The sequence below is a fragment of the Eimeria necatrix genome, genomic scaffold, assembly GCF_000499385.1.
Source record: "Eimeria necatrix Houghton genomic scaffold, Enh_scaff82, whole genome shotgun sequence".
NCBI classification, from domain to species: Eukaryota; Apicomplexa; class Conoidasida; order Eucoccidiorida; family Eimeriidae; genus Eimeria; species Eimeria necatrix.
In genome coordinates, this window is record NW_013654634.1 from 47,501 (window position 1) to 70,000 (window position 22,500).

The 22,500-nt window shown below is 52.5% G+C and overlaps 6 protein-coding genes across 6 annotated transcripts in view; 2 read left to right on the forward strand and 4 right to left on the reverse strand.

The window, feature by feature from the left end:
* Window positions 1-619: 619 nt before the first annotated feature.
* Window positions 620-1,592, reverse strand: ENH_00078470 (hypothetical protein; the record flags this gene model as incomplete). The annotated part of the gene is made up of 3 exons (XM_013583106.1): window positions 620-1,143; window positions 1,291-1,379; window positions 1,540-1,592. The coding sequence occupies 3 exons, from the start codon at window positions 1,590-1,592 to the stop codon at window positions 620-622; spliced, it is 666 nt and encodes a 221-aa protein (XP_013438560.1).
* An 865-nt stretch (window positions 1,593-2,457) lies between these two features.
* On the reverse strand, window positions 2,458-2,760 carry ENH_00078480 (caltractin, putative; the record flags this gene model as incomplete). The annotated part of the gene is made up of 1 exon (XM_013583107.1): window positions 2,458-2,760. The coding sequence occupies one exon, from the start codon at window positions 2,758-2,760 to the stop codon at window positions 2,458-2,460; it is 303 nt and encodes a 100-aa protein (XP_013438561.1).
* Window positions 2,761-3,767: 1,007 nt separating this feature from the next.
* On the forward strand, window positions 3,768-4,523 carry ENH_00078490 (postsynaptic protein CRIPT, putative; the record flags this gene model as incomplete). Its single annotated transcript, XM_013583108.1, has 4 exons — window positions 3,768-3,828; window positions 3,985-4,042; window positions 4,248-4,322; window positions 4,445-4,523. The coding sequence occupies 4 exons, from the start codon at window positions 3,768-3,770 to the stop codon at window positions 4,521-4,523; spliced, it is 273 nt and encodes a 90-aa protein (XP_013438562.1).
* Window positions 4,524-6,174: 1,651 nt separating this feature from the next.
* Window positions 6,175-11,728, forward strand: ENH_00078500 (leucine zipper-like transcriptional regulator, putative; the record flags this gene model as incomplete). Its single annotated transcript, XM_013583109.1, has 13 exons — window positions 6,175-6,717; window positions 6,971-7,097; window positions 7,311-7,457; window positions 7,657-7,714; window positions 8,028-8,205; window positions 8,423-8,481; window positions 8,638-9,116; window positions 9,500-9,649; window positions 9,863-9,995; window positions 10,215-10,308; window positions 10,589-10,684; window positions 11,079-11,234; window positions 11,507-11,728. The coding sequence occupies 13 exons, from the start codon at window positions 6,175-6,177 to the stop codon at window positions 11,726-11,728; spliced, it is 2,442 nt and encodes an 813-aa protein (XP_013438563.1).
* A 2,734-nt stretch (window positions 11,729-14,462) lies between these two features.
* Window positions 14,463-16,188, reverse strand: ENH_00078510 (sarcoma antigen NY-SAR-97, putative; the record flags this gene model as incomplete). The annotated part of the gene is made up of 5 exons (XM_013583110.1): window positions 14,463-14,544; window positions 14,989-15,047; window positions 15,436-15,531; window positions 15,784-15,885; window positions 16,021-16,188. 5 exons carry the CDS (start codon window positions 16,186-16,188, stop codon window positions 14,463-14,465), a joined length of 507 nt encoding a protein of 168 aa, XP_013438564.1.
* Window positions 16,189-18,622: 2,434 nt separating this feature from the next.
* ENH_00078520 (vacuolar proton-translocating ATPase subunit, putative) overlaps window positions 18,623-22,500 on the reverse strand; it is a gene marked incomplete at both ends in the record, with an annotated part of 7,407 nt that continues 3,529 nt past the window's right edge. Inside the window, 1 exon segment of the mRNA XM_013583111.1 lies at window positions 18,623-19,186. Within this exon segment, the coding sequence (XP_013438565.1) occupies window positions 18,623-19,186 (564 nt within the window).

A 22,500-nucleotide genomic window follows, 5' to 3' on the forward strand; every position in this document is an offset into this window, starting at 1 on the left:
GCTAGCTGGCTACCTAACTATCTAGCTAGCTAGCTAGCTACCTAACTATATTGTTCGCTAGCTAGCTAGCCACCTAACTATCTAGGTAGCTAGCTAGCTAGCTACCTACCATCTAGCTAGCTAGCTAGCTACCTACTATCTAGCTAGCTAGCTAGCTAGCTGTCTAGCTACCTAACTAGCTAGCTAGCCAGCTACCCAACTAGCTAGCTAGCTAGCTAGCTAGCTAGCTACCTGACTATCTAGCCAGCTAGCTAGTTAGCCAGCTAGCTACACTGTAGATGAGGCTACGTTCCAAATAGCTGACAGGCGGAATGGCTAGCTAGCTAACCAGCTGGCTAGCCAGCTAGCTAGCCGGCCAGCCAGCTAGCTAGCTAGCTAGCTAGCCAGTCCGCCGGCTAGCTAGCTACGCAGCCGCATGTATTACTGAGTAAGCCCAGGCCCTGCAAAACTGTGAGGCTGACTCCTGGCCAGCTAGTTAGCTAGCTAGCTAGCCAGCTAGCTACAGTAGCTAGCGAGCCAGCTGGCTAGCTAGCTAGCTACAGTGGCTAGCCAGCTAGCTAGCTAGCTAGCTAGCTAGCTGGCTAGCTACCTAGAAAGATTATTTTCTCTAAATAGCTAGCTAGCTGAGAAGCAGCCGCCGCCGGAACTGACAAAATACAAATGACTGTACAAGACGAGAAAAACCAATCTGCTGCTGCTGCTGCAGCTGCTCCCCGCTGCAGTTGTTGCTGCTGCAGTTGCTGCTGCGACCTGCAGCAGCTGCTGCTGCTGCAGTTGCTGCTGCGGCCTGCACCAGCTGCTGCTGCAGTTGCTGCTGCGGCCTGCACCAGCTGCTGCTGCTGCTGCTGCTGCTGCTGCGGCCTGCACCAGCTGCTGCTGCGGCCTGTACCAGCTGCTGCAGTGGTTGCTGCTGCTGCTGCGGCCTGCAGAAACCATTGCCGCTGCTGTTGCTGCTGCGGCCCGCAGCGGCAGCTACTGCTGCTGTTGCTGCTGCTGCTGCTGCTCCAGTCTGAAGCAGCCGCTGCTGGAAAGAATCCAGAACAGCAGCAGCAGCAGCAGCAGCAGCAGTTGCTGCTGCTGGAGGCACTGCAGCAGCAGCACCTGCTCTCTTCCCTGCAGCAGCTGCTGCTGCCTCTGCAGCACCTTGAAGCAAAACCCTAAACACTCTTCAGGCCGCAAGGCGGTGGCCCCAGTTCATCAAACCCGTGTAAACCCTAAATTAGGGTTTAGCACAGGGGCCGCCAATAAGCCTGTGCAGGCGCTGTAAACCCTAAACCCTAAACCCTAAACCCTCATTGCACCTCTTTGGGCGGGTTGGGAAGGCCTCCGCGACTTTTCTCGCGAGCGGGGCAAAGCGCTGTTTCCCAAACCCTTTCCCTCTGCGTCAAACCCTAAACCCTAATTTAGGGTTTAGGGGAACTGGCTGTGATCGCAGTCACATATGCGGCTTCGCCATCGGAGTCTTATTCCGCGTGCAACCTCGGAAAACCCGAAGCCCTCGGATTTGGGGCCAAACCCTAAATTAGGGTTTGGCCAAACCTCAATTCAGGGTTTGGGGCGGTGCCGGAGGGGTTAAGGAAGTATTCGCGCATTAGTGGCGCGTCTGTCGCGGGACCCCCGTAGCGCGCGTTTGGAGAAAACCCTAATTTAGGGTAACCGTTTGGGATTAAATCCCAAATCCCCTTCCGGAAGAACCAGTACTACCGCATCTTCAGGAGCTTCCTTTAGAGAGGCAGAGGCAATCTTAGACGAGAAAGCACAACGCGCAAACCCCAACTGAGGGCGTTTGGGCAAACCCTGATTTAGGGTTTGCCAAACCCTAATTTAGGGTTTTTGCAAACCCTAATTTAGGGTTTGGGCAAACCCTAATTTAGGGTTTTTGCAAACCCTAATTTAGGGTTTGGCAAACCCTAATTTAGGGTAACCGTTTGGGATTAAATCCCAAATCCCCTTCCGGAAGAACCAGTACTACCGCATCTTCAGGAGCTTCCTTTAGAGAGGCAGAGGCAATCTTAGACGAGAAAGGACAACGCGCAAACCCCAACTGAGGGCGTTTGGGCAAACCCTGATTTAGGGTTTGCCAAACCCTAATTTAGGGTTTTTGCAAACCCTAATTTAGGGTTTAGGGGAAGGCCTTCTTGGTCATGATGGCGTAGAAGTCCTCGAAGGAAATCTCTCCGTCTCCGTTGGAATCCGCTCTTTCGAGCATTTCTCGCAACTCCTCTTCACTCAAACCCTCGCCAAGTTCTCTCGCAACTCTTTTTAAATTCTTCAAAGTGATGGAGCCGGTTTTGTCGTCGTCGAACAAGTTGAAGATCTTCTGAATGCCCTCGCGGCTTTCCTTGTCGCCCTGCGCGCAAACCACGATTTAGGGTTTAGGGTTTAGGGTGCGGCGCCGCGGGCGCGCCTTCCGCGGCCCCGCCGCGGGCCCAGGGCTTAGGGCTTAGGGTTTAGGGTTTAGGGTTTAGGGTTTACGAGCTTGGCCGTGATGGCGTCCAGGAACTCCTCGAAGTCCACGGGGCCCCCCCCGTCCCGGTCCAACTCCGCTATCATCTGAAACACCGAAGGGTTTTTGGACTCAAACCCTAGGGTTTGCATGGCGGCTTTGAGTTCTTTAGGGTCTACAGTTCCGCTGCCGTCAGTGTCGAAGAGGGAAAAGGCCTCGCGGACTTCTTCTATTTCATCTGCAGTCAGTCCGGGCCTTTCCACGCGCCTCCGGGGCCCCTGGGGGGCCCCCCCGAGGCCTCCTGCGCGCTGCATCGCGAGGGTTTAGGGTTTAGGGTTTAGGGTTTAGGGTTTGGGGTTCGGGTTTGGGGGCTGGGGGCTGGGGTTGGGCGCCGCCGCAGGCAGGGGCTGGGCTGGCGCAACCGAGATGGCCGGGAGGTGCAGGCCTTTTCAGCAGTGAAAGGGGCCACACGCAGCGAACTAAACCCTAAACCCTAAACCCTAAACCCTAAACCCTAAACCCTAAACCCTAAAGCCGGCGCGCGCGCACACCGCAACTCGCCAGCCGGTCGGCCGCCGCTACCTGCGCACTTGGGGTGTACAGCCACCTCGATCGCACAGTCTCGAGCTCCGCAACAAACGCCAATTTCATTTCTTTTCTTTTATTTCTTTTTCTTTTTTAAAACTCCAAAAAGCGACACTTTTCAAACTCCAAGTCCTGCCAGACGCGCGGCCGCGGCCGCACGCGCACCAGCCCAGAGCCGGGGCCCTGCGCAGCAGCAGCAGCAGCAGCAGCAGCCGCTGCTGCTGCTGCTGCTGCTGCTGCTGCTGCTGCTGCTTTTTAACAAACTTTACTCTTTTGGATTTACTTTTCTCAAAACCCTTTTCTTAAAAGCAAATTCTTTTCCCCAGTAGACTCCCACGCGCGAGCCGCCGCCAGGGGGCCCTCAGCTGCCTTCCGCAGCACTGTTCGGCTCCGCGGACGAGGGTTTAGGGTTTAGGGTTTAGGGTTTAGGGTTTAGGGTTTAGCGGTTTTCGCAGCAGCGGACGTTGCAGGCCTCTCTACAGCTTCGGAAGCCTTGCCAGCAAACCCGGAAAACCCCCAGCCCCAAACCCTAAACCCTGCCTCCTCTCCGCCGTGAGGGTTTAGGGTTTAGGGTTTAGGGTTTAGGGTTTAGGGTTTAAGCGCCGCACATGCGACGCTTTGGGCTGCGCTTCTCGTCCGCCTCTTCTGGAGTTCTCGGCCGGGAGACTTTGTCTCTTTGGCGGCTCAGGGTTTAGGGTTTAGGGTTTAGGGTTTAGGGTTTTCGTCATCGTAAGAAATGCCCTGCGAAAAGTGTGAAGCCAAGTTCACAAAGCTCGTGACGCCCGACGTCAAAGAAGGTAGGGTTTAGGGTTTAGGGTTTAGGGTTTAGGGTTTAGTTCTCTGGACTTCAAGAGGTGCTGCTAGGAGGTGCATGCGTGTCTTTGGGCGTCTTCACACGGTTTAGGGTTTAGGGTTTAGGGTTTAGGGTTTAGGGTTTGCTGCGTGCAATTCAGGGTCAAAGCGCATAGTGGGCGTCAATAAACTCATTGAAAAAGCGACTAAAAAGGACAAGTCAGCGATATGGAAATTAGGGTTTAGGGTTTAGGGTTTGGGGTTTAGGGTTTAGGGTTTCGCAGCTGCATCCGAGGGTTCGCGGTTTGGGGCTTAGGGGCTCGAGTAGCGGTTTTATTCCAACCTTGCTTTCTGCTGCTTCACCAGGGTTTAGGGTTTAGGGTTTAGGGTTTAGGGTTTAGGGTTTAGGGTTTGTTGTTTTCAGATTGGTGATTGTGGGGTCTAAGTGCAAAGTCTGCAAGACTGCGCTGCACATGAAGGGAAAGTACTGCGCACCGTGGTACGTCAGGGTTTAGGGTTTAGGGTTTAGGGTTTAGGGTTTAGTGAGTTTGCTGTGTTGCTACTAGGGTTTAGGGTTTAGGGTTTAGGGTTTAGGGTTTAGGGTTTAGGGTTTGTCTGCAGCGCCCACATAAACGGCCGCTGCTGGATGTGCGGCAAGCGGATTGTGGATGTGAGCAAACACAACATGAGCCTCGTCTAAACCCTAAACCCTCGTCCAAACCCTAAACCCTCGTCCAAACCCTAAACCCTCGTCCAAACCCTAAACCCTCGTCCAAACCCGAATCACGAGGGTTTGTCAGGGGCGTTGACTGTTGTCCATAGTCGGCGCTTTTCTGTAAACCCTAAACCCTTTTGAAATCTCTAAACCCTTTCGTTGCTTCCCAAACCCTTGTTTGTGTTTGTAAACCCTTGTCTTGACCCAAAACCCTCAATTAGGGTTTTGAAAACGAGGAACTCCCTCAACTCCAGTTGGCAAATTTTTCTGAAACGGCGCAAGGCTCTCAGGGCTTAGGGTTTGGGACCGAGGGTTTAGGGTTTAGGGTTTAGGGTTTTGGCTTCGGCCCGCAAGGGCCGAAGCCAAAACCCTACGAGTGCTTGAGTTTAGGGTTTAGGGTTTAGGGTTTAGAGTCATTGAGCCCCGTGGCTATTGACCTTTTAAATGCTGAGCCAGCCTGTTCAAACCCTAAACCCTCAGCTGTCGGGCTCACAATGCCCGAGGGTTTAGGGTTTAGGGTTTAGGGTGCACACTTGAAGTAGTGGCTAGCAACAAAGCCGTGCAAAGGGTTTAGCTTAGGGTTTAGGGTTTAGGGTTTAGGGTTTGCGCCACACCTGAGGTAGTGGCTAGCCAAAAAGCCGTGCACCGGGTTTAGGGCTTAGGGTGCGGCTTAGGGTTTAGGGTTTAGGGTTTAGGGTTAGAGTTTGGGATTTGGAACTTAAGGCTAGGCTTTAGGGCTGAGGGTTTAGCTCTAGGGTTTAGGGTTTGGGGTTTAAAGCCTACCCCACAGCTCTATGTGGCGTTATTGGCCTGCAGCGTAGGCCACCCCACGGCGGGGGTTTAGGGTTTAGGGTTTAGGGTTTAGGGTTACTAAACCTCCCCGGTGACTATGTTTGGCTGAGTTCCCTTTAACAGCTTTCCTAAACCCTAGCTTCTCAGGAGTGTAAACCCTCAAAGTCCTAAACCCTCGCTAAACCCTCGGTGGTTTGTTGTTGCTGAGGGTTTGCACGCAGAAGAGTTAGGGTTTAGGGTTTGGGGTTTAGGGTTCTGTACTTTAGGGTTTTGCGTTGTGTAAATAGCTGTTTTTCGGGTTTCGGCACTGGCGTTCAGGTTTTAGGGTTTAGGGTTTAGGGTTTGCGCTAAACCCTAACTGCTGCCAGGCTGCCAAAGCCCCCGAGGTGGACCGTTGGCGCGCGACAGCCTAAACCCTAAACCCTAAACCCTCGCTTTCGTTTTTAAGAAGTTGCACTGAGACAAAACGTTTGGAGCAAATAGGCCGAAGTGAAGAGGGCCAGGGTTTAGGGTTTAGGGTTTAGGGTTTAGGGTTTAGGGTTTAAAGCTGGGGTTAGACGGGGGACCAGGGGGGCCGGCGTAGTCTTCGTTCGGCATCTTCCGCCAGCGTCGCTGTTGGATTCCGCGGCTTAAACCCTAAATGCTAAACCCTAAACCCTAAACCCTAAACCCTAAGCCCTAGAGAAGGCCTCAAGGGCTGCAGAGTGACTGCAGCAGCAACACTGCCCACTGGTGCTGCCGGTGCAGCAGCAGCAGCAGCGGCAGCAGCAGCAGCAACAGCAGCAAAACGCATCGCAGCGGGAGAAACAAAGGCAATAGCTTCAGCAGCAACGAGAGCTATTGCATGTCTGACAGTGGTAACTTGTGCAGCAGCAGCAGCAGCAGGAGCAGCAGCAGCAGCAGCAGCAGCAGCAGCAGCAGCAGTGGCGCCGTCCCACCCGCCCCCCTGTACAGAATGCACGGGCGAGACGGTCAGCAGCAGCAGCAGCAGCTGCAACAGGAGCAGCAGCAGCTGCAACAGCAGCGCCTCCAGCAGCAGGAGGAGCAGCGGCACTCGAAGCAGCAGCAGCAGCAGCAGCAGCAGCAGCAGCGGCCGGGGTGTGTCCTTCCGCAGCAAAGCTCAGCCTCATACAGACAACGTGAAGATAGGCAGCAGCAAGACTGGCAGCAGCAGCGGCAGCAGCAGCAGCAGCACAGGCAGCTGTCCGCGCCGCAGCACGAGCAGCTGCTGCAGCTCCAGCAGCAGCAGCAGCAGCAGCAGCAGCAGCAGCAGCAGATGCAGCAGCAGCAGCAGCACCAGGGAACCGATGCAGCAGCAGGAGGGCCCTCAACCAAAACTCGCCCCTCGCAATCTGCGACCTACAGCAGGGGCTGGGAAGTCATAGAGGTAAGCATAGAATTAGGGTTTAGGGTTTAGGGTTTAGGGTTTAGGGTTTAGGGTTTCAGTGTGTTGCAGCGTGCGACCTGCTCGTGTGGTCTACTGTCTGCGAACTGCTGCTGCTGCTGCTGCTGCTGCTGCTGCTGCTGCACTGTGTGTTAGCCCAGCAGCAGCTGCTGCCCCCACGCCTCTCGTTCTTTCCCTGCTGCAGCCATCGCTGCTGCTGCTGCTGCTGCTGCTGCTGCTGCTGCTGCTGCTGCAGGTTTTGGGCAATTTGATCCCTGAGCGCCGCAGCGGCGCTGCCTCTTGTGTCTATAAGAACTGTTTGTTCGTTTTTGGGGGTTACGGGGGTTTGTCTCGCCTGGGGAACCTGTTCAAGTTTGATTTCAGTAAACCCTAAACCCTAAACCCTAAACCCTAAACCCTAGGCGCTGGGCCTGCAGGCGCCGGCGCACCTCAACTGACAGAGAGCTAGCAAGCTTTGCAGTCTGGAGCTGAGGGTTTGTGAGCGGCAGGAGCAGGGTTTAGGGTTTGGGGAGCCCGGCCCCGGGCCTCGGGCTTAGGGTTTAGGGTTTAGGGTTTAGGGTTTAGGGTTTGCGCAGGCACGTCTCGCTGGCGCGAGATCAAAGCCCCCGGCTGCCCCAGCCCCCGCGAAAGCAACGGCGCTGTTGTCTTAGGCTCGAAGATGTTTATTTTTGGAGGTTATTCGGGGACTCACTGGCTGAACGACTTGCATGCATTTGACCTCGGTAAACCCTAATTTAGGGTTTAGGGTTTGCGGCGAACGCCGCGGGTGGGGGGCCCGGCGGCTGCGCTGCGCGCGCAAGCGGCGCTCCGCTGCGTCGAACCTTTAGGGCTTAGGGCTCAGTGCTTTAGGGTTTAGGGTTTAGGGTTTGGGGTTTAGGGTTTAGGGTTTAGGGTTTGGGGTTTAGGGTTTGAGGTCTGCAGAGAAGGAAGAATGGACAGAGGTCCCGCACTGGGGCATGAAGCCTTCTCCCAGATTCGGGTAAGCCCTAAACCCTAAACCCTAAACCCTAAACCGTAAACCCTAAACCCTAGTCGGTAGCTGGACTTCGATTTATGGAGGGTTTGTTCGCCGAGACGAGGTTTGCAGCGCCGCCAGCAAGTGCCTAGGGTTTAGGGTTTAGGGTTTAGGGTTTCCTCGCGACCAAACCCTAAACCCTTGGCGCCAAAACCTCGCAAGCTCCGTGGCTTGCTGGCTGGGGCGCTGTATCCTCGCAGCGGCGCCCAGGGCTGGCGCTCAGGGCGTAGGGTTTAGGGTTTAGGGTTTAGGGTTTAGGGTTTAGGGTTTGTTGCAGGTACGTGGCTGCTGCGAACTCTTTGAAACCCTCGATTTTGCTCTTCGGGGGCTACGACGGCAGCAACTGGTTAAATGACTTAAATGAATTTAATCCCCAAACCCTAATGTGGAGTCCCATAAGCCAGCGAGGGCTTATCCCCTCGGGGCGCAGCTGCCCGGCCTCGGCCATGCACGAGGTAAACCCTAAACCCTAAACCCTAAACCCTAAACCCTAGTTTGGGGTTTCGCGCCGGGCCCGAAGCCCTCCACAAGTGCCGCGGGGGGCCGCACGCCGAAAAAACGCTGCAGGCAGCAAACCCCCAACGGAGTGCTAGCGATGGAAGCACTATTTAGGGTTTATGGCTGAGGGTTTAGGGTTTAGGGTTTAGGGTTTAGGGTTTGGGGTGGTTGCAGCAAGGACTGTACCTTTTTGGTGGCTACAACGGAGTAGAGCGGTTGAGCGACCTTTTTAGGTTAGCTGCAAACCCTAAACCCTAAACCCTAAACCCTCGGCCCCAAACCCTAAACCCTCGTTGATTCTGCAGACAAAGCAAGACAGAATCCCTGCCGCGTCTGCTCCTACGCCCCAAACTAGGGTTTAGGGTTTAGGGTTTAGGGTTTGCTTGCAGATTCGATTTGATCACCGAAGTATGGACTGTTATCACAACCTTCAGTGGGCCCCCCAGGGGGGCCCCCCAGCCCGGCCAGTTTTGCTGCTGGGGGCCCCCCACTGCTGCTAGCGGCGCTAGCGAAGCAGACGCAGCAGCAGCAGCAGCAGCAACTGCTGCTGCTGCTGCTCCTTCGGTGGCAGTGCAGCAGCTGCAGCAGAGACGCAGCGCCGGCCCCAGCAGCAGCAGCAGCAGCGGGGGCTGCTGCTACTGCAGCAGCAACGGCGGATGCGGCGGCGGCGGTCGCCCGTACACAGCGTACAGCAGCAACAGCAGCAGCAGCAGCAGCAGCAGCAGCAGCAGCAGCAGCAGCAGCAAGAACACCGGGGGCCCTGCTGCTCGCTACTTTCATGCTGCTTGCGCCAAAGACGGAAAGCTTTTCGCCTTTGGGGGGTACTCAGGACATGAAAGGCTGAACGACTTTTATGAACTCGACCTCGGTAAACCCTAAACCCTAAACCCTAAACCCTAAACCCTAGCGGGCCAGGTGAAGGCTGCACCCTAGCAGTGACTTCAGGCCCCCTTAGGTTTCAGCAACGCGCTCAAACCCTAAACCCTCAGTTTGAAATATTGAGCTAGCAAGCCTCAAACCTTTCCACTTTCAGGCAACCCATCAGGGTTTAGGGTTTAGGGTTTAGGGTTTAGGGTTTAAGGCTGAGGGTTTCGCGTCTGCCTCTCGATTATGTTTCTTGCATTTCTCCACGGCACGAGCGGGAACCCAGCAGCCTGGACAGAAAACCCCACTTCAGTGTTCAGGGCCCAGGGTTTAGGGTTTAGGGTTTAGGGTTTAGGGTTTAGGGTTTAGGGTTTAGGGTTTGCGCAGAAACGTACGAGTGGCGCTACATCGACGGCGGCCGGCTGCTGCCCTCCGGCCGCAGCTCAATGGTGGGAGTTATTTTTAAAAACAGTTTTGTGGTGTTTGGGGGTTACGACGGGAGGGAGGTTTTGAGCGACTTCTACAGGTTTCCCCTAGGTAAACCCTAAACCCTAAACCCTAAACCCTAAACCCTAAACCCTAAGCCTTCGTCGCCGCGCGCTGCGCTCGCGGCCGCCCGCCAGCGCGCCAAACCCTAAACCCTCGCGGGGCGGGGCCGGCGCAGCAGAAGTGCTCGGGGGCCCGTGGGCGTCCGAAACCCTAAACCCTAAACCCTAAACCCTAAACCCTAAACCCTCGTTTTTTCTGCAGACCCTCTCTCCCCACCCCCCTCGACGCTCCTCAGCAACCTGCTGTCTCTTCAAGGCCCAACTCCTCTTTCCGATGCGGCCTTTTTGGTTGAAGGCAAAATCATGCGCTCTTCCAGAGCCCTACTTGCATGCAGGTAAACCCTAAACCCTAAACCCTAAACCCTAAACCCTAAACCCTAAGCTTCGTTCTCAGCCGCTAGCCGCCGAAGCAGTAGTGCATTTGAAAGCCGCTGCGGGCGGGGCTTGGGGTCTGTGCATGTCTCTTGTTGAGGTTTTAGCGAAGGGGCTGAGGCTCTAGGGTTTAGGGTTTAGGGTTTAGGGATTAGGGTTTAGGGTTTGGGGCTTGTCTGCAGGTCAGAACACTTCCGCGCTTTGTTCTTTGGAGGGCTGAAAGAGGCCAACGACAGAGAAAACAAACCCATACCCATTGAGGGCATTCGGCACGAAGTGAGAGCTCGATAGTTAGGGTTTAGGGTTTAGGGTTTAGGGTTTGGGGCGAGGACCTAGGGTTTAGGGTTTAGGGTTTGGGGCGAGGACCTAGGGTTTAGGGTTTAGGGTTTAGGGCATGCCGAGTTCTCGCCTCGACGAGCAGGAGCTTCACTGTTCAGGTAGTAGGGCTGAAGACCGAGGGCTTAGGGTTGGGGCTGTCGGGTTGAGGGTCTAGGGTTTGGGGTTTAGGGTTTAGGGTTTAGGGTTTAGGGTTTAGGGTTTAGGGTTTGGAGTTTAGGTATTTGCGGCCCTGCTCGATTATCTCCACACGGATTTTCTCCCCGCCGGTCTCTCTTGGCCTGTCTTGGTGGAGCTGATGGTAGCAGCAGAACGAGTGGGTGTTGCTGCTGCTTTTGCTGCTGCTGCTGCTGCTGCTGCTTCTGCTGCTGCGGTTGCTGCTGCAGTTGCTGCTGCTGCCATTGCTGCTGCATTTGCCGTTACTGCTGCTGCTGCTCGTCTTACTGCTGCTGTTGCGACTGCGGACTGTTACCCGCAGTGACTTCGCAGCAGTTTTCTTAGTTGCTGCTGCTGCTGCTGCTGCTGCTGCTGCTGCTGCGTCAGCAAAGTCTAATTGGTGTTGCTGTTGCGCAAAACCCTAAACCCCCAAAAGCGTTGCGCGCGCAGTGGTGGTTTCGCGTGTCGCCGCCGCGCGAGCCCCAGAGTTCGGGGCTCAGGGTTTAGGGTTTAGGGTTTAGGGTTTAGGGTTTAGGGTTTGGGGTTTGCTGCAGGTTTGCGTCGAACGCCTGAAGCTGCTTTGCATCAAAAGACTCCGAGCAGCAATGTGCATTCAGTCGGCGGTGCAGCTTCTTTCAGCAGCAGATCAGTTGAGCATATTTGAGCTCAAGGAGCTTTCTCTCGACTTCTTGGCCTTGCACGACGAAGAGGTGAGGGTTTAGGGTTTAGGGTTTAGGGTTTAGGGTTTGGGGGTTGGGGGTTGCGCCGCGGCGGGCCGCCAGTGAGGCGGACCGCCTGGGCGCGGTTGGCCCTCGCGCGGCGGAGCGGCGGCGGCGAGGGTTCAGCGCGAGGGTTTAGGGTTTAGGGTTTGGGGTTTAGGGTTTGGGGTTTAGGGTTTGCAAGGGTTTGTGGCTGCCACAGATCCGCCTAAACCCTGAAGTGCTGAGGCCGCTCACTAAGGAGCTGCTGCTGCAGCTGCTAGGTCACCGTTGCCGCTGACGCGGCCGTGGGGTGTACGTACAGCCCAGTGGTGCTGCTGCTGCAGCAGCAGCAGCAGCACCTCTTGCTGCTGCAGCAGCAGCAGCAAGAGGAACGGGAGCGACAGCAGCAGCAGCAGCAGCGGCGGCAGCAGGAACGGGAGCAGGAGCAGCAGCAGCAACAACCGCAACGGAAGCAGCAGCAGCAGCAGCAACGGCAGCGCTAGCTGCTGCAGCAGCAGGAAGGGGGCGCAGCTGCAGCAGCGGCAGCAGCAGCGGGCGGCTGCTGCTGCTGCTGGCTTTTATTTCGTGCTGCTGCGAATCTGTGTACAGTGTCTGTACAGCAGCGTGTCATTGGCTTGTTTCGAAAAGTTTGCATGCATGCATTTGCTCAGATATATATATATGCCGATGTATAGAAAGTGTTGCAGAATAAATAAATAAATAAATAAATAAATAAAAGTAAATATATAAATATAAATATGTATATATATATATATTGATGTATACAGAAAGCCCAAGGAAGTGCAAACAGGCGTGCTGCGCATATATATGAAAAGTTCACAAATGCGCAAAAATGAAAAAGTGTTCAAAAGTAATTATAAATGCAAATATAAAAGTATGAATGCAAATATATATATATATATGTATTTATATATGTATATATATATATATATATCGGGGAGTTGAAGAAAAGGCACTTGTGGTTGAAATTTGTTTTTCGGAAAGCTGCTGCAGCAGCAGCAGTGTCGCTACAGCTGCGCATGCATGCACTCCGCAGAGCGGGAAATGTGGAGAAGTTTGCAAATGCTCCGTGCAAAAGAAAAAGAAAAAGAAGAAAAGGAAAAGAATAAAAGAATTGAAATAAAAGATCAAGAGGGAAAGAGGTTTGTTTGCATGCGTTCGCCAAAGAGAGCACAGGCGCGCCGCCGCGGTTTTGAAAACGGCGGAGAGTTTGAGTTTGTTTGGAAGCCCGAGTTGAGGAGTTTGTGTTTCTTTCGAAACTATTTTCGAAATTAATTCGAAATTAATTCCAAAAGTGCGTTTTTAAGTCCTTAGCAGCCCCAAAAGTCAAATGTTTTGACCGCTCGCGCGCGAGACGGCCGGCGGACCAGGTGTGAGGTGTACGTACACCCCAGCAGCGCGCCCGGCGGCCCAGGCGGAGCCGCGGCTCCAGCTGAGGTGTACGTACACCGCAGCAGCCGCCCAGAGCGCTCGCCGGCTGTCTGTACACCGCAGGAGCCAATGCGTTTGCGCGGAAGTGTGCCTCCGCGTGAAGTGTTCTGCAGTGCGTGTGGGGTGTACGTACACCTCGTTGTGTCACGGCAGCAGGTCGCGTGTTCAGAGCTTCCCAGGTGTACAGACACCTGCGGAGTCGCCGGCGCAGCGGCTCCGCGCTTTCTGTCTCACTTTTATAGTTCAAAAGAAATGCATTTATTCAGGGAATGCAAAGGTGTTAATGATGCATGCGCAAGTCCCGAACTTGCATGCAAAGCCCCAACTCGCGTCCTGGCCTGCTGCTGCACTGCCAAATGGCCACAGACGCGCATGCACTGCTGCATGCAGCAGCAGCAGCAGCAGCAGCAGCAGCAGCACCGGTGGCTGGCTGCTTTGCTGCAGCTGTACAGACACCGGAAGGGCTGCCAGCGCCCAAGTTTTGTCTCTTGTTGTCCCCAGCTCCGACGCGCGCAGCAGCAGCAGCGCAGCAGCAGCAGCGCCGCAGCAGCAGCAGCGGACGCAGCGGCACACCCAGCAGCAGCAGCAGCAGCAGCAGCAGCAGCAGCAGCAGCAGCAGGTACCTGACTCCACGCCGGGTGTACGTACAGCTGCCTCGCCCGCGGCGGACTCTCCAGGCTGCAGCAACCGCAGCTCGGAACGGCTGGCGAGGGCTCTCCGTGTGCTTCGCCAGCTAGCTAGCTAGCCAGCCAGCTAGCTAGCCAGCTAGCTAGCTAGCCAGCTAGCTAGCTCGCAGCAGGCCTGGCTAGCTGTCTGAAAGCCGCACGGCTGGCTAGCCACATCAGAGCCAGCTTGACAGCTAGCTGCCCCTTGGGCGCGCAAGGCTCCTGCCTGCGTGGCTACCTCCCTGGCCGCGTCCCCAGCTAGCCAGCTAGCTAGCCAGCCAGCTAGCCAGCTAGCTAGCTAGCTAGCTAGCTAGCTAGCTGAGACTCCAGTAATGTGGGGTAGCTCAATGTGTGGAACAAATCCACCCCTCAATGTACAGCGGCCGACCGAGGGCTTCAACGGCGCGGGGTGTACGTACACTTCGCGCAACAGAACATGGTTTTCGTCATCCGCCAAACCCTGACACTAAACCCTGTTTTAGGGTTTAGGAGCGGGTTCGGCAGCCCTGAACAAGGTTACCTTTACTCCTTTCGTTTAAAGCGGCAGCGAGGCTTCAGGGTTTAGGGTTTAGGGTTTAGGGTTTAGGGTTGCAGCTTACAGTGCAGCTGCTTCCCAACCAGCTAACTAGCTGGTCTTCCCGTCTGGCTAGCTAGCTAGCCATTGTTAGCTCGCTGGCCAAACAGCTAGCCACCCACATGATCAACTAGCTAGCTGGCTAGCTTGCTCTAGCTCGCTAGCTAGCTGGCTAGCTACCTGCCCCGCGGGCTGAGCAGCCGCGTGGCTAGCTGGTAGCGAAGCTGGGAGGCAGCTAGCTGGCTAGCCGGCGCCTTGCCCTCTCTCTAGCTAGCTAGCTAGATGGGCTACTGGCTGGCGTGCTCATCTAGCTAGCTAGCTAGCTGGCTAGCTAGCTAGCTAGCCAGGTAGCAAGGTGAGGTAGCTAGCTAGAAGGGCTGCTAGCTGGCAAGGCAGCTAGCTAGCAAGGTGGCTAGCTAGCGCGCTAGCTAGCTAGCTAGCTAGCTAGCTAGCGAAGTAGCTAGCTAGCTAGGTAGCGAGGTAGCTAGCTAGCTAGCTAGCGAGGTAGCTAGCTAGCTAGCTAGGCGGCAGCTGCAGTCCGCCTTGTTACATCTGGACATATTCTATTTTGCGTTTAATTGGCAGCTGAGGAGATGACACACACAGCACAAACCCTAAACCCTCGGCTCTTAAACCCTAAACCCTAAACCCTACTTCTGGCGTGTCCTGTGGCAAGGGAATTAGGGTTTAGGGTTTAGGACAAGGGCTTAGGGTTTGTTTATACTCTGAGGACTAGAGAATTTGTCCCTGATATCCATTTGCAGCTTCCTGCTTCTGAGTTTACTGCAGCACAAACAGCAGGTCTTCAAGATTCGCGGCTAAGGGTTTAGGGTTTAGGGTTTAGGGTTTAGGGTTTAGGGTTTGGGTATTTTGGGTTCGCGCTTCGGGGTTTGTGAGTGCGTTGTTTCAACTTTCGCAGTGATGTGTGCTGCTGAATAAAATAAAAAGTAAATTTTCACTTTTAATTTATTTTTATTTGATGTATTTTCATTTAATTTACTTTTTTATTTATTTTTTAATTTAATTTAATTTAATTTTTATTTTTCCACTTTTCAGCTTTTCACCTGCGTAGGGCAAAGGGAGGTTTAAATGGTGTTGAGGAGAATCCACCACCAGGCGGTCTTCCAGCGTCTGCACAAACCCTAAACCCTAAACCCTAAACCCTAAACCCTCATCCCTAAACCCTAATCCTAGGCCCTAGATGTAAAGGCTCTGCCGCGTTCAGGGCTACTAGGGTTTTTCTGGGGCCTAGGGCGTAGGGTTTAGGGCGTAGGGTTTAGGGCCTAGGGTTTAGGGCCTAGGGTTTAGGGCCTAGGGTTTAGGGCCTAGGGTTTAGTGCCTAGGGTTTTCTAGGGTTTAGGGTTTGCCTCCAGGGATATTTGAGAATATGCGGCTCCCGGCAAAAACACCTGAGGAGCAGCACAAACCCTAGACCCAAACCCTAAACCCCAAGTCCTCCGCCTAAAGGCCTAAAACGCAGCAAGGGTTTAGGGTTTAGGGTTTAGGGTTTAGGGTTTACTTTAACCAGCAGGGTTTCACAATGGTCTGTTGTAGGGTCTTTGTCGCTCAGCCCCAGATAGACATCTTCCGCGCCAACTTTTTGAGAGAATAAAACCTGCAAACCCTCGAGGGTTTAGGGTTTAGATCCTAGGGTTTAGGGTTTAGGTCTTGGGGATTAAGGTTTAGATTCTAGGGTTTAGGGTTTAGGGATTCGCTGTTCCTAGAGGACTAAGAAAATGTCTGGGGGTTTAGAAAACCCTTGTAGGGTTTAGCTAAACCTCTAGAGCATTTAGTGCTAGGGGCGAGGGAGGGTTTGGCTTCCTCGGGTTTAGGGTTTAGGGTTTAGTGTTTAGGGTTTAGGGTTTACTTCATATCTGGGTTCCGTCCTATTGTCTCTCAGCTGCTTGAAAGTGGCCCCTTGAACGAGGTCTTTTTCTTTCCAAATATCAAACTCCTCTTTTTGGCCTACCTGCAAAACCCTAAACCCTAAACCCTAAACCCTAAACCCTAAAGCTTGTGCAGTGTGCAACTGCGTCGCTGCCGCTGAGCTGTCGCCACTGGTTCCAAACCCTAAACCCTAAACCCTTTCCAGGCAGCAGCTAACCTTAGCCTTCACTTTAACATTGGGTTTTGCTTTGCTTTTGTACTTCTCTGTTGGCGGCGAGGGTTTAGGGTTTAGGGTTTGGGGCCCCCTGAGGTGACCTTGCTTTGCGGTGTCTGGACAGAACAGATCTGCCAGTGCCTGGATGTCGCTGACTCCAAAAGAACCCATTTTAGCTTCTTTCCAACCCCTATAAACCCTAAACCCTAAACCCTAAACCCTAAACCCTAAACCCTAAACCCTAAGCCCTAGATTGTCCCGGGGGATATTGAAAGCAGGTCACCCCACCAAACCCTCCAAAACCCGATTTGAAACCCTGATCTGAGAAGGCGCGTCCTTCCCTCTCATATAAAAAACATAAAAATAAATTAAAATTAAATTAATTAGTTTAATTAATTAAATAAATAAATTTTTTCAACTCAAAAAGCCTCAGATGCGACTGAGACCAGCACCACTCCCCTGGGCTGGCCTCCCCAGCCGGCGCCGTGGCCCTCGCCCAAAACCCCAAACCCTAAACCCTAAACCCTAAACCTAAACCCTAAACCCTAAACCCTAAATTCGCTGAAAAGTGCAAATCGGCTGTATAGACGCTCGTCTGCTAGTTTGGCGAGAGTTCAGGTGTACGTACACTCGGCAAGGCCAAGGGAACTGGCAGAAAAAACAAAAAGAGAAAAAGAAGAAAATAAATCGAGGGTTTAGGAAGAAATTAAATCGAGGGTTTAGGAAGTAATGAAATCGAGGGTTTAGGAAGTAATGAAATCGAGGGTTTAGGAAGAAATTAAATCGAGGGTTTAGGAAGTAATGAAATCGAGGGTTTAGGAAGTAATGGAATCGAGGGTTTAGGAAGAAATTAAATCGAGGGTTTAGGAAGTAATTAAATCGAGGGTTTAGGAAGTAATGAAATCGAGGGTTTAGGAAGTAATGAAATTAAATCGAGGGTTGAGGAAATAATTAAGTCGAGGGTTTAGGAAGTAATTAAGTCGAGGGTTTAGGAAGTCGAGGGTTTAGGAAGTAATTAAACCGAGGGTTTAGGGCGGAAATAAATCGAGGGTTTAGGAAGAAGATAAATCGAGGGTTTAGGAAGAAGATAAATCGAGGGTTTAGGGTTTAGACTTTGTTGTCCCTGCCGGGGACAGAACAGTTTTAGCTGCCGCTAATTCAAATACTGGGGCGGCTAGCCAGCTAGCCAGCGCACTGGCCGTGGCGAACCACGCAGCTAGCTAGCTAGCTAGCTAGCTAGCTAGCTAGCTGGCTAGTTAGCTAGCTAGCTAGCTAGCCAGAGGCGGTTTCAGTCTACGTGGACAGCCACTAGCCACCTGGCTAGCTAGCTGGCTGGCTAGCCAGCTGGCTAGCCGGCTGGCTAGCTAGCTGTCTAGCTAGCTGGCCAGCCCTGGGCAAAGGGCGCAGCGCCCCCCAGAAACATTTGTACCGCTAATGTGTGTGCTGGCTAGCTAGCCAGCTAGCTAAGCAGCTAGCTAACTTGCCAGCTAGCTGCGCAGCTAGCTAGCTAGCTAGCTAGCTAGCTAGCTAGCTAGCTAGCTAGCTAGCTAGCTAGCTAGCTAGCTCTACGAGTCCTCGGGGAGGCAGTTTAAATCTAAGGGCTGAAACGCCACTCCTTCTCCTTTGTAAAACTTGTTTTGGAATTCCACCCTGAAACCACATGCGCCCCAAACCCTAAACCCTAAACCCTAAACCCTCGTTTCAACCACAGAAAGATTGTCGAGCCTGCACCACTGGCAGCAAAACCCTTGGCCCTAGAATCGAAACCCTAAACCCTAAACCCTAGCGAGCCGCACGCAAGCCAAGCCCGAACCCCGCAGGCCCTGCACGCCCGCAGGCCGCAAACCCCAAACCCTAAACCCTAAACCCTAAACCCTAAACCCTAAACCCTGACGAACCACTGCAGCCTCAGCGCATGCAGGAAGCACTCGAGGGCCTCCATTGCCACCATCACGAAAACAGTGACGCAAAAGAAAACGGGAAACAGGAAAACCAGCTGCAGCAGCACAGCAGCAGCAGCACAAGCAGCAGCAGCAGCAGCACAAGCAGCAGCAGCAGCAGCACAAGCAGCAGCATTAGAAACAGCTCGCCTGCGCCTCTTTGCTGCTGGGGCAGCTAACTAACTAGCTGGCTAGCTAACTAGCTAGCTACCCGGTTAGCTAGCTAGCTAGCTAGCTAGCTAGTTAATTAGCTATACCTGGCTAGCTAGGCCCTGGCCTGCTGCTTAGGGGCTCACTTACAACCTGCTAGCCAGTGATTTAACTGCTTGGCTAGCTGGCTAGCTAGCTACCGACTTGGCTAGCTGGCTCAACAGCTCCGGCGGCCTAGGCCAATTCTCAGCTAGCCACCTAACTGCCAGCTAACTGCCAGCTAGCTGGCTAGCGAGCTGTTCGCGGCCTACCTGGCTAGCTGGCTAGCTGACGAGCTACCTAGCTAGCTAGCTAGCTGGCTAGCTGGCTAGCTGTGTGGCTGGCTGGCTAGCTAGCTGTGTGTCTAGCTAGCTGGCTAGCTACTCATCTAGCTTGCTAGCTGCACGTCCAGCCAGCTGCGCAGCCAGCTGGCGAGCTAGCTGGCTAGCCAGCTAGCTAGCTAGCTAGCTAGCTAGCTAGCTGCGGACCTTGAAGGCCATCTGCGGGACCGTTTGGCCCGGGAGAAATGCCGCGCCCACAGTCTTCTCAAAGAAGACAAGGGCTAGCTGCTGGTGGGCCAGCGAAAGGGCCCACAGCCTTAAGTAAGAAGCTGTGTTGCTGACAGTGCCCAGCACAAACTCAATGCCTTCGACCAAAGTGTGCAGCCACAGCTGCGCGAGTTCGTCCTCTGCTGCTGCTGCTGCTGCTGCTGCTGCTGCTGCTGCGGGGGGTGCTGCTGCTGCTGCTGCAGCAAACGGCGCGTGCCCACGAGCCCGCGTTCCCGAGAACGACCCCGGCAGCTCCAGCTCCCGCTGCGCTGCTGCAGCGCCGCACAGCTCCCCGTGCTGCTGCTGCTGCTGCAGCTGCTGCAGCTGCTGCTGCTGCTGCTGCAGCGGCTGCAGCTGAATCGAACTCGACTCCAAACTATTCAAAGACTGAAACCCTGGAGGGGGTCTTTTCTTCCGGCGTACGTACACCTCAAACAGCGGCTTCCCCAAAAACATCACAGGGAGGCACAGCAGCATCACCGCACGCAGCACCTGCAGCAGCAGCAGCAGCAGCAGCAGCAGGAGTAGCAGCAGCAGCAGCAGGAATAGCAACAGCAGCAGCAATAGCAGCAGCAGCGGCGGGCTGGTCCCCAGGCAGCAAACACCGAGATCGTCCTTGGCGGGCAGCCTGATGCGCCACGGCAAAGCACCGCTTGCTGCTAAGCAGGGTTTAGGGTTTAGGGTTTAGGGTTTAGGGTTTAGGGTCCAGGAAGTGTCTCTCGACGGCTTCGCAGCTGAAACATCTTTCAGGGTTTAAAGCTGAGGGTTTGTAGTGCTTGAAGGGCGGGGGTCTCTGGGGCCTGGCCGGCGGGGTTTGCCGCGACTTAAGGGCTTAGGGTTTAGGGTTTAGGGTTTAGGGTTTAGGGTTTAGGGTTTACGCGTTCGACTTGGGGCTGCTGGTCGAAGAGTTTGAGCTCGCTGCTGCTGCTAGGGTTTGCTGCGAGGAGGAAGTCAATGAGAACTGCAATGAGGGAGGGTTTGTTGTAAAGTTGAGAAGGAGCTATCCATTTTAAAACAATTAAAAAACACAAAAACCCCACAAGACAAACAAAAAACAAAAACTGCGGCAAAACCACCAGCAGCAAATTCCGCCAGTCCCGAAACTCCACGCAGTTCAGCACGGCCAGAAACAGCCCCAGACACATGTGCAGAAACCCCACCTGCAGCAGCAGCAGCAGCAGCAGCAGCAGCAGCAGCAGCAAAAGCGCATTCAAAGTTCAATCTTTTGATTAGTTATTTAGTTAATTACTTTTACTTCGACTTTTTATTCTTTTAGTCGCTTTTGGGAACAAGAATTCCCCAGTTTGCAGCAAACACGAAGCAAAGAGACCACATGGGCAAGAAGCAACGCCTGCAGCAGCAGCAGCAGCAGCAGCAGCAGACTGCAGCAGCAGCAGCACAAAATGCAGCAGCAGCAGCACTGACAGTAGCAACAGCAGCACAGGCAGACTGCAGCAGCACAGTCGGCAGCAACAAATTTAGTAGCAGCAAAGACAGCAGCAGTACCGAAAGACACCAGCAACAGCACCAAAGATAGCAGCAGCAGCAGCAGCAGCAGCAGCAGCAGCAGCAGCAGCAGGCACTCACGATAACAGCGAACTTCATCTTGAGTGAGTTTAGAAACAGCAATTCATTAGAAGCTCCTCTCCACGCAGGATCAACTCCAAACGGATAGGGCCCCTCTCTTGACTGGAAAAGGGGCCCCTGGGGGCCCCCCGGGGGGCCCCCCAAGGGGGCCCCCGGGAGGCCCTCCGGGGGGCCCCCCAAGGGGGGGCCCCCGTGGGGGCCCCCCGGGGGGCCCCCCAGGGGGCCCCCAGGGGGGCCCCCTGGGGGGGCCCCCAAATGGTACCAACGGGAATTGAAGAGATTTAAACCCATGCTAAAGACTTCGTTGTACATACAGCCGGCGAAGATGGAGTGTATAGCCATTAGGAGCAAAAGGTGGCTGCAGAAAAGAAAAAGAATAAAAAAAGAATTCGAAAGAATTACATTTAAAATGGAACTTTGGAATTTTAAAAGAATTTTTAAAATTCTTTTTGAACTTAAATTTGAAAAGATATAATGAAATCAAACAGAAAAAGAATAAAGGAGAAAAGAGAAAAATAAAAAAAAGAAAAAACGAAATGGAAAAATCAAACAGAGAAAGAGAGAAAATGGTAATTTGAAAGACATAGACTAAAAGTGGAATGAAATTTGAAATAAGAAAAAAAGAGAAAATTAAAAAATTAAAAAAATGAAAACTGAAAACAAAAAGATGAAGAGAAAGATAAAGGAGACATTAAAAGGAAAAGGCAAAAGAAATATAATTTAAAAAAATAAAAAGAAATAAACAAAAATAAAAAAAACAAAAAGAAATGCAGTTAGAGGGATAGAAACAAGCAAATAAGAAGCAAAAAAAAGAAATGCAATTCAAGAAATAAAAAAAAGTTAAAAGGGACAAATGAGAAGACAAAGAAAGAGGAATATGATTTTGGAAATAAAAAGAAAAAAAATAAAAAGACAAAAAGATGAAACAGACAACTAAAGAACTGAGACAAAAGGAGAAAATAGAAAAAAAGAAACAAAGAGAGAAACAAAAGGCAAAAGGAATTAAAGGAATTTAAAAAAGAAAAAAAGGAGAAAAAAAGGAATTTAACAATAGACAAAAAGAAACTCAAAAGGAGACAAAAAGGAATGAAGAAAGAAAAGAAATTACAAAAGGAACCAAAAAGGGACAGAAAGGAGACAAAAAGAAATTTCAAAAGAGACAAAAAAGAATTAAAAGAGAGACAAAAAAGGGACAAAAAGGGGTTCGACAAAAAGCCAAAAAGAATTTAAAAAGAGACAAAAAAAACGTAAAAACAGGACAATTAAAAGGAGAAGAGGAATGAAAAAAGAAACAAAAAAGGGACAAAAAAGAAACAAAAAGAAAACAAAAAAGAAACAAAAAAGACAAAAAAGAATCAAAAAAGAAACAAAATCGAAACAAAAAGGAAACAAAAAGGAAACAAAAAAGAACAAAAATGAAACAAAAAAGTAACAAAGAAGAAATAAAAAAGAAGCAAAAAAGACACAAAAAAGAAACAAAAAAGAAACAAAAACGAAACAAAGAAAAAAGAACAAAAAAGAAACAAGAAAGAAACGAAAAAGGAGACAAAAAGAAAAAAAGAAACAAAAAAGAAAAGGCGGACCGAGCGTCGAAGAGGAGGCGCAGGAGTTCGTCCGCGACGAGTTTGCTGCTGCTGCTGCAGCAGCAGCAAAGCGCAGCAGCAAGCGCCAGCAGCAGCAGCCCGTGGCCCACATCTCCGAACATAACTCCGAACAAAAAGGGGAAAACAGCAGCAGCAAAAACTGCAGCATTTAACTCTCGATAATTCGCAACTCCGTAAGTTTCCACCAAGTTCTGAAAAGGACTCATGAAGCTGCTGACTCGAAAGTAAGTCGGAGCCCCCGACACAACTCCCCCGTGCACCAGCAAAAACGCCGAAGTGCTCTGCACGCAAACCCCAAACCCTAAACCCTAAACCCTAAACCCTAAACCCTAGACCCTCGGGAGAAGCTCCCGGGGCTTCGGCGTGCGCAGCGGCTACGCGCAAGCAAGCGTCGGCAGCAACCACCAGCTTCGATTCGGGGAGTGCGAGAAGGCTTACAAACCCTAAACCCTAAACCCTAAACCCTAAACCCTAAACCCTAAACCCTAAACCCTAAACCCTAAACCCCTAAACCCTAAACCCTAAACCCTAAACCCTAAACCCTAAACCCTAAACCCTAAACCCTAAACCCTAAAACAAAACCCTAAACCCTAAACCCTAAACCCTAAACCCTAA